General features: G+C 41.5%; 2 protein-coding genes across 2 annotated transcripts in view; both read right to left on the reverse strand.

The window, feature by feature from the left end:
- Positions 1-7,083, reverse strand: part of LOC109957218 (glycogen phosphorylase, muscle form) — a 16,208-nt gene extending 9,125 nt beyond the window's left edge. Inside the window, exons 1-7 of the mRNA XM_020594924.1 lie at positions 6,713-7,083; positions 3,259-3,360; positions 2,355-2,433; positions 2,151-2,254; positions 1,745-1,876; positions 928-1,039; positions 670-752 (exon numbers count right to left, since the gene is read on the reverse strand). Of these exons, the coding sequence (XP_020450580.1) occupies positions 670-752; positions 928-1,039; positions 1,745-1,876; positions 2,151-2,254; positions 2,355-2,433; positions 3,259-3,360; positions 6,713-6,955 (855 nt within the window). The 5' untranslated portion in view covers positions 6,956-7,083. The remainder of the gene's footprint in view (positions 1-669; positions 753-927; positions 1,040-1,744; positions 1,877-2,150; positions 2,255-2,354; positions 2,434-3,258; positions 3,361-6,712) is intronic.
- A 1,808-nt stretch (positions 7,084-8,891) lies between these two features.
- The window catches only part of sf1 (splicing factor 1), an 11,568-nt gene continuing 10,576 nt past the window's right edge, over positions 8,892-9,883 (reverse strand). Inside the window, 1 exon segment of the mRNA XM_020594931.1 lies at positions 8,892-9,883. This exon segment is cut by the window's right edge and continues 45 nt beyond it. Coding sequence (XP_020450587.1) covers positions 9,792-9,883 — 92 coding nt within the window. The 3' untranslated portion in view covers positions 8,892-9,791.

Raw genomic sequence — 9,883 nt, forward strand, 5'->3', positions numbered from 1 at the left:
TTTCATATAAATGTTGTGTACTGCTAAGTTGAATTTAGTCTTTTCTGTTTATCCTAAACAGATGGGATCCATGTGCACATGCTTATTTTGATACGTTAATGCATAATAAATTTCATATAGAGAAATATATCTTTTTATTAGTCTTCTCTTTTCAAAATAAATGGACCTTTTTTCTCACACCACCTTCCCCTTAGATTAACTTAATATAGCCATGGCCATGAGTGCAAAAGAACCCATCGGCAATTTTGAATCTTTTTTTGACCAGTGTTACTTCTTGCCATCATTTTTGCACAGTGAGGTTTAACTCAACCAGTGGGATTATTTTTTAATTTTCTTTGCCTATAAAACAATTTGCAGATTCCAGTCAACCAACATCTCACATCTATATTTAGGGGTTTGCTGAGAGGCCACCTCTGTTTTTCAGGAATGTCCTGTTGAAAGCAGGTTGGGGAGAAGTGCCTTGTTCAAGGGCACCACAAGGAGGGTGGGGCAGGCACTGCTCCGTCACCTGTCCCACCTACATTTAATCCTGCTGATCCGGGATAAAAACCAGTGACCTTTCGGTCACAGGCTTGTTTCACTAACTCATAGGCTCTAAGTAAACAAAGAGACAGAATAAGAGTCTGTGTTTGGTACTGTTGGTGTATGTTCAATAACAAATCCACTCACATTGTCATTTGGGTAGAGAACTCTGGAGATGTTCTCAGCCAGGTTTCGGTCCAGCACAGCTTGGATGTAGCCACCAACATTAACTGTGAAACAACAGCAGTTTCAGCAACTCATGCTCATCTAGGCTGCTTCAGATCCTTCATTATTTGTTTCCCTCACTGCTCAATAAGATTCCTTAGCTTTGTTTTTAGTACTTGATATTTCAGAAATGACTCTGTATGTCAGAGATTATTCCACAGCTGAGAACACAACACTCACAGTCTTTGAGGTTGAAGTCACAGGGGGCCTTAGCAGACCACAGTCTCATAGTGTTGACGATGTTGTTCCTGTAGCCAGGGACTGGGGTGTCATAAGGAAGTGCCAGAACCATCTGGATCCACACAACATATATATTTATTAAGTTAGCTGGTTATTATTCACTATACAAACATTTCATATACAAGATTAGTCTGAAAAGACCAACCAATTCCCTAGAGACCAACCAATACATCAGAGTAGCTGATACTATGGTGAGTTTACTGTACAGGAATAGTAACTGAATCATTTATGGTGTAAAATATCCCACACTATATATCTTGGTCAGCATTCTTTAATCACCAAATTTATACTGTATATTAAAATCTTTCCTCATTATTTATTACAACTTAAAACTGATCAGCTTCACTAGCTGTGTGGGTGTGACTGATCACATTTGATTGACAATGAAACATAAGGAGCATCCGTCATCACACTTTGACTGCTCAACTTTCATATGCCACGTCACACTAGTCAGAAAGGAAAGTTCAAAGAGAAACGCACAGAAATCTGTTATGTGCAATAACCCCATGATGGAAATAGTATTCATTTAGAAGCAGCTTGAGAACACAAGTATTCGGGGTCTTTAACATGCAAACATTGATACTGGCCTCAAAAATCCATTTGTCAGGTTCCAATTTTAACAGGTTTCAATTTAATCCCACCCTCGGACATGTAAATATGCAATCCGGTGGAGTCATAACCATCATATGCGAGGAGAATAACACTGTACCAGTAATAGAGCAGTAATGCTGTCAGATATGTGTCCATTCCTACCGACCTGTGTGTCAACCCACTGCGCTCCTTCATTCGTGTGTTCCACTCGTCCATAGAAGTGCACGGGGCGCATGTACTCAGGGCGAGCTTTCTCCCAGGGGTTACCATAGCGCAGCCAGTCATCAGCTTCCTCCACCTGTGGAACCATGCCACTGTGGTATTTACTGGGTATCCAGTTAAACATATTTTCACCAATAAATTAAAGTTTAGGACCATGAAACCATTTCCCACAGGTGTCATGCACTGGATTAGATCTGCAGACCTTCAGATGAAGTGACCAGGTTTCTAGTTCTTTGTCAGTCACCTCTTTCTTTTTAAATGAAAAATGTCACAGCAAATCTCTGCTCAGAAAACTAAAAATCTAAAACCCCAAGGTTGTGTCTCCAAAACACACCACCAGGTAAACATACCTGCCAGCCATTGACGAGTTTCTGATTGAAAATGCCAAACTCGTAGCGAATGCCATATCCGTAAGCAGCCAGACCCAGAGAGGCCATGGAGTCCAGGAAACAAGCTGAGGCAACACAGAAAGAAGAGGGGTTTGATTGAGACGAGGTTGTCCACAGCACTAAATGTCACTCTCAGCAGCCAATCAGGAGAAAGAGAGAGCTCACCAGCAAGACGACCCAGCCCACCGTTGCCTAGGCCAGCATCTTCCTCCATGTCCTGTAGCTCTTCCATGTCCAGACCCAGCTGAGGAACACATCACCACAGCCTTACAATGAAACTGGCATGAGTAATGCAGTTACCTCTGGGGTCAAGCTATAAACATGTGCATCATTCCTTTCCACTTAATAATCCTACTGAGGCATCAGGACCTGTCAGAGCTCGACATTCTGACCTTTATCCAAAGGAGAAGTTAGGCCAATCATTGAATGCCCCAGGCACAGAATAAAATGGATACTGCTCAGTAGTTTCAGTGATGTCACTCACTGGTTTCCGAACGGACGATGTCTGGATTTGTGTTGTTGTGGCTGCTGTTCCAGCAGCAATTACAAAAGCCATTAAAGAGAGATTCCAGTGATCTTTATAATGTTGGGTTCATTCTATTATTCATAATGTTCAGGTGGAGTGCTACTTAGTCTCTGGAAACAGCTTTATGCAGTATAAACCCAGTCATGGAGCTTGTAAGACAAGTAAGCAGTGATGGAAAGTTACTAGTACATTTACTTGAGTACTGTGCTTAACAGTACACACAATTTTGAGCTACTTGCACTTTACTTGAGCATTTTAATTTCATGCAACTTTACAGTTATTTTAAATTTTGGAGACGTAGTGTACTTTTTACTCATCTGTTTATTTGATAACTACAGAGTATATACTAGTTAATGTTTAGTTTGATGCCAATAGATAATTTTACAAAAGTAAAACTTAAAAAAAAAAAAAAACTGAATCATAGTTGCAATGAGGGGACATCTTAATTCTACCACATACAATAATATTTTAGATCATGGTGTGCTTCAAACTTTGTGGGATCAATTTATTCATCTGTGGTTTTCCCATGATCCTTTGCCTCACCTGGTAAATGGCTTCATCACAGGCATTCTCCAAACCAAGATTAACCATTGTGTTCTGCAGAGTCCGGCCCATGTAAAACTCCAGGGAGAGGTAGTAGACGCGCTAGAGGAAAACAGAGCAACAAAGCCTGAGAGTGCTGTTTCATTAAACTCCATATTAATATAAAGCTGCCAATATTCATTACTGCTAAAATGTTACTTTGACATTTAATATTACTAAATAATACTAACATTATTCACTTGTTGATATCTTTGCATCACCATGCAAAAGGAGGCAAAAATCTCCTGCTTCATCCACAATTCAACAGGGTGAAAAAGATAAAAATTCACTAAATGTCAAACCAAAACTGCTAATTCTGAGGAGGATACTAAAATACTGTACATGCTCTAGCTGGTGTTCCTAAAGGCCCTGTAACATTATCAGCTGCTGTCAGAGACAACAACAGCAGAGCTATTACTGGCAGCCCTACCAACAGTATCTCTTAGGGCAGAGACACACCAAGCTGATGTGAAAGAACTAGCAGCAACGAAGTATAAGCTATAAACAAAACATCTCTCGTTCAAAACGGCTGTTGTTTGTAGCTGCTTCTAATCAAGAATATGTCTGATATGAAGTTACAAACGACTCTTCCCTTCTCTGCCCTTGGTGTTTTGGTTGTGGAAGAAGAAAGGAGGTTGCGGAAACGAATAACAAGGAGAAACCACACTAAACTGGTGAAATCATGGATACTACAGTGACAGGCTGTAGGGGCTTTCCTGAACTATTCTCTTCTTGTGCATTGATTTGCTAACCTGAACAGCTAATCAGAGTGGTCGTTCTCAAACGAGGCCCAACTGCTGATGGTGATTCAACATTTCCAGTTGGTGGAAAAGAGGTCAGCTTCTTTTGCTGCTAAGTTCTTCCACGCTGCCTTGGTGCGTCTCTGTAAATTCTACCATAAGACCACAGTAACACAGTGGAACCTCTCCTCCCAGACATGCATACTGCTGATGGTCTACAATATAATATGGAGGTAATGCTTCAAACTCAATGAGGACATGTGAAGCCACATATTTTGTGTGTCCTAGCTGAAGGTTTGGTAGCCTCTCTGACCTCATACTACACGTCCTCTCTGACTGTGCTGCTGAATGGGGGTCGTATAAATGACGTGGACATGGAAAAATATACAGTATGTGACACAGTGACAAACGTCAGTATAAATAGGAGAGGAGGGCTTGTACCTACCTATAACCTTTTCCAAATGTAGGTGTTTAAGTATCGTAATTAAGCTTTTTATGTCATGAACACAGAAAACAGGGTGTCCAGCAGCCACCCAGTGCAACAGTGTGGCTCATAAAGCACCACCACACAGAGAGGTATCCAGCTTTGCATGCACACACACACACACACACACACACACACACACACACACACACACACACACACACACACCATTAATATAAACAGGATACGTTCATTGTTGGTTCTTGTTTTTAATTACATTTGTAGACAATAATAAGAAAAATGCAAAATATAACCAGAATTATCCTTGAAAGTTATATTTTCCACCATAAAATGACATTTAAAGAGCTGTAAAAATACAGGGCCTGAGGTTACTGCATGTGCCTGACCGGGTCTAACCTACAAGCAGCCGGCCAGTGAAGCCCCAATGGCGGTTAGTGATCAGCTCATCAACGCTGGATTCCCCCAGTTTGTTTTGACTGCTTGAGGCCAGTGTGTCTGCAGCATGTGATGCGTTTCTGGTTGACCAGCGAATCAACAATGATGTTATTGTCGGTGCTACACTACCTGTTGGAATTAATTTCACTACTTTGGGACTGTATGTGGTCATGTGGGGGAAGATGCAACGACCACCGGTTGGATTTACTGACCTTGAAGTTTCCACTACTCAGTGGGATGTAATGGTAGATTAAAAAATAAATAAATAAAAGCACACATTTTGCACGTCAGTTAATGCCTTGTCTCTGTAGAGACCATTTCATCAAAAGGAAATTTGCCAACGTTTGTTAGTTTGCTCATAGCTTAACTCAAAAAGTGTTGAATGGATTTTGATAAAAGGTTTGGAGAGAGGGTATGGCCCACAGAACAGTTTTCTGGGATTTTTTTTAAAGGATCCTTCACCATTGTGAGATGGGGCCAATTTCAATATTGTGCTTCTAACTCCAAACAGAATTCCATGGGCAGACAGAAATTACAAGATAACATCCACACCAAAATTTGATCTGAATCCAAGTACTACTCTGGATGTGGCGATCCAAAATGTTTATATTTATAGAGCTCATGGGAAACTCATTACTGTGAGACAACAAATAATGCTACAGATTTACAGCCAAGATCAAATTCTAGCTGAAACTACTGATTCAGTTGGGAGTTGACAGATCTGACCTATCTTTAAAGGTCACTGAGCTACATCTGAAGGAAACCACTGTGTTTTTCTTGAATAACTTTCAAACTAATGATACTGTATCAATGCCAGCAGTAGGTTTTCATGGCCAAGGAATCACATTATGGGGTCAAACTATCATGGGAATATTGCTTATGGGGCATTATGGGGCAATGATCTACCTTGGTGGAGGGTTGTGCCCTCTGAGTGCCCTCTAGTTTTCTAACCATTTCCCCTCAAATGCAGCCATATGCAGAATCTATAGAGACTTTAGGATATCTACTACAATTAAAACAGTCTTCTGTGGAGCTAAACCCAACTTGGCTGCACCGTCTGAGGTTGTAATAATGACCAACTAAAGGGATTCACAATCCGGATCAACAGTGACGTACCGCGCTGAGCCCAGTGAGGCCTTTACACACTGGATACGATTCATTTAATGTCGCTACAGGTGATGGCCCTTTAAATGCTCTATTCACCTTCGGGTTGCAGAGGGAAAACTGAGCGTATTGTGTTGGACTGAGGCAATAACAAACGTGCAATAGTGCGTGTCCATTTTGTGATGCGCAGTGTGGTTGTGCAGATGAAGGCAGGCCACGACATGTTACGTAATACGTATTTCAACAACCAGTTTAGCGTCTTAATTCGACGCAGTTCCAGCGCAGGATAACACCAAGTCTACACCTAAAGCAGCGAGGCCGCACAGCGGCCTCAATGGCGCACTTTACCGTGCGCCATTTGAGGCCTCACCAAGGTTGCACCAGCAGCTTATTATGCAACAGCTATAAATACAGAGGAAGTGAGTGACGACAGGTCTCCCTGATGAGCAGCACCCGCTCCGCTCACACTCAGCTTCAGAAGAGCCGGAACATTTCTATAAATGGATGTGAAGGGCAAAGCTGCAAAGCACTCGCTCACGCACACACTTACACAGGCACGCGCAGCGTCCATCAGCTGTGATACTGCAGCACAGCCCAGCATCCCACCACCACCACCACCACCACCCCCCCATCACTGCCCCCCGCTCAGATGCGTGTACGTCCAGGACTGCGGCATCAGCTCGCTGCTTACTTTGGGGTCTTTTTCGTAGTAATGCTGCTGCGTCCGGATCCAGCGGCCCACCAGGTGGTCCCGGACTGTGTTGGCCAGGGCGAAGTAGTAGTCCCGTTTGGTCGCCACATTTCGGTCCTTCACCAGGGTAAAGTGGAGATGCCGGTTGAAATTGGTTTTCAGGTCTGCAACGCTTTCCACTCCGGCCAGCCCCCGGATCGAGATCTGCTTCTTCTTCTCCTGGTCTGTCAGCGGCTTGGCCATCCTTCCTGTAGCTGTTTGGTGTTCCTTTTTTTACAGAACGTCGAGTCAAATTTCAGCCGGTTACCTCTCTATCTTCCCTTTGCTGAGCACCGCCAGCCCGTGAGCTGCGTTCGTCCAGCGTATTTATACGACATCAACCTTTTCCGGCCACGAGTTTCAAAATAAAACTCAGATCTGCGTCAGGTGCTTTAGTGTCGCGGGCAATTCACACGCGTCGTTGCATCTACATTTCCATCTTAAACAGTAGATAAATGGGTAACGTGTATTCAAACTGTAGATACTTTTGAATATTAAATTGTAAAGAGCTAAGGATAACGTTTCTTTTTCCAAATTATTTGGTCAATTGCCAAGATTTGACGTTTATTTTTACGCCACAATTACTCTACTCCCGGTCTTAATCTGGTCAACTTGATATTGCTCTAATGTGGAAAGACCACAAAATTGCACATCTACCAATGTTCTCTCAATCACCAATGTTTTCGCAGTTGTCATCAAGTGATTGAAGGTGGTCCTAATTAATTATTACAAGTTTAATGACAACTGTCCAAGCTTCCTCTGCTAAAGAAGACCAAGAGATGTGGTTGAAAGCTGAGGAAAACATAGGACCTTGTCCAAAGATTTTTTTGATCCAACTGAAAGCTGGCATATAGACCTTAAGACCAAAGTATTATTCAAATGCAAACTAGATTACAGATTTTGAAAATCCCATTACTTGCTGAAATATGCTGCCTTTTCATTTCTACTACAGAAGATTCAATCTCCGTCCTTTGTCCTTGTCTGAAGGTTTGACCTAAGCATTTAGACATTAAGGGCTACACACATAAAAACTGACACACAAGTAGCAATGTGATACCAGTAACTGGTTTATGTTCCTGAAACTTGAGTAACTACACTGTAAAACACGATTCAGGAATTTAGTGGACTCAACTAAGCTCTCGTCATTAACTTGATGTAAATATGTAAGTTTTGTTCACATCATGTTAGTTTAACTCAGATCTCTAGTTTTTCCCTGACCATTTTCTGACTTGAATGAACTGCTGAGTTCACTCATTGCATTTTTATTTTTAAAGAAACGGCACTAGCAGACTGCTCAGAAGGGATTGTCAACAGCTGTAGCTGTTTTTCATGTCAAAAGAACTGAGGGTACATCCTAATTCAGTTCTCTTAATTGCATCCATTCTGTTCACTTGCCTTTTCCATGCGCCTTAGTCCCACCCACATGTAACACAAGGAAAAGAAGCCTAGAGAAAATGTGAGGAAACACGTTTTTAGAGGCGCGTCATTCTCTGATGCTCCATCTGAAGTATTCAAATCACCAACTGATTTCCAACAGACACATGCAAGTCCATAAAAGAAGATCTGTGCCCTTGCTCACATGCTTTGTTGCTCCTCAGAGCAGAAATAGGTGGTTTGGGACATCCTTCAAGGTGACAAACCAGGACGTCTTCCAGGTCAACTGAAGATCGAGAAGTGAGAACTTCTCAAATAAGGGAACTGGGATTTTCCTCTCTTTAAACAGAAAAAAAGAAAACTAATCGGCATGTACTGACCATCCATGTGACTGAACAACTGATTTAAAGGGTTTGACTTATTGAACTTTTCTCAAGTTCAGCTGTTAGTTTTATATTCTTAAAACAAAATGACTGAACTGTTTTCCTTCATGACCTCAACCTGAGATCAGTCAACTCACATTTCCAAGGCAGCAGGGGAACTTTTGTTTCTCAGCTAAACAAATATACAATGACATGTAATATACTCATGGTGTGTTTATGGCTTCCTGGAGGATTCAACAGGCAGGGGATACCCATAACAAAACCCCGTTATATAACACTCTTGAATGAGGTAGCCAACCTTGCCTGGGGGTAAAAAACAAACAAACTCTTGGCAAGCTTTCTGACAAAGGATCCATAAAAAAGGAACCACTCTACACTAAACAAAAAGGTGAAATGGATCAGTTTAATGCAAAATCAAGCAAGAATTCAAAAGTTGTTCGTTCAGACCATAACATAGCAGACAGATTTGAGAAGTAGAGTAAAACTAACATTTTTTTCATCTCCAGTAATTTGAGGGAGAAAACACTTTTGTCCTTACAGAAGCAACACAAACAGCATCGTATTGGAGCAGAGATGCTGAAAAACAAGGACATATCAGAATACCAGCATTCAAGTAGTGGATGAGTCAGAACCTAGCAGATCGCAGCATCACACCCCCCCTTTCCAAACTCAATGCCAACACTGGGAAAAAACCAAAACTAACCCTGGAAAACAATCCGAGACAATACTACACAAAATGTTTTCTGATGTAACTAAGATACACTTCAAATCTCATTATTATTACAAAAATATTAATCTTATTCAACTCAAAACCAACAAAGGGAACATGACAGGAGTATAAATTTGTCACTTTAAACAAGATCATGCAAGAGGTTCTTCAATATAATGAATCCAAATTTGACTTCAGCGATGAGACCGATCAGCATAAATTAAACTTGCAGCTGGTTATTTGAGTTTTTTTTTTTTTTTAGTAAACAAGTAAGATGACAACTATTATAGCACTGCAGAACATGTGCCCAGAGGCAGTGTTTGTATGCACACAAGGAGCTTTGTGTTAATACAAACATTAAACAGGAAAATAACTAAATTACACAGCTTTACAACAGCCTTTCCATGTTTTAGAGATGTCCTCACAATATCAAGGCTCAATAAAAAATAAAGCACTGATATTTGTTTGTGTGCACACAGATTCTCTGTATACAACATCAGTCTATTGGATATCTGGTGAACAATGTGCTGCAGCGCTGAAACTCTTGTGGAAGGATGATTCTTCTGTGGCACGTTTAACTCTGGGGGGGAGGAGGTGGGGGAGCTGGAGGCATGCCAAAGGGGGGCATGCCTGGTACACCCATCCCCATCATGGTGACAAAGTTGG

The sequence above is a fragment of the Monopterus albus genome, unplaced genomic scaffold, assembly GCF_001952655.1.
Source record: "Monopterus albus unplaced genomic scaffold, M_albus_1.0 scaffold25.1, whole genome shotgun sequence".
NCBI classification, from domain to species: Eukaryota; Metazoa; Chordata; class Actinopteri; order Synbranchiformes; family Synbranchidae; genus Monopterus; species Monopterus albus.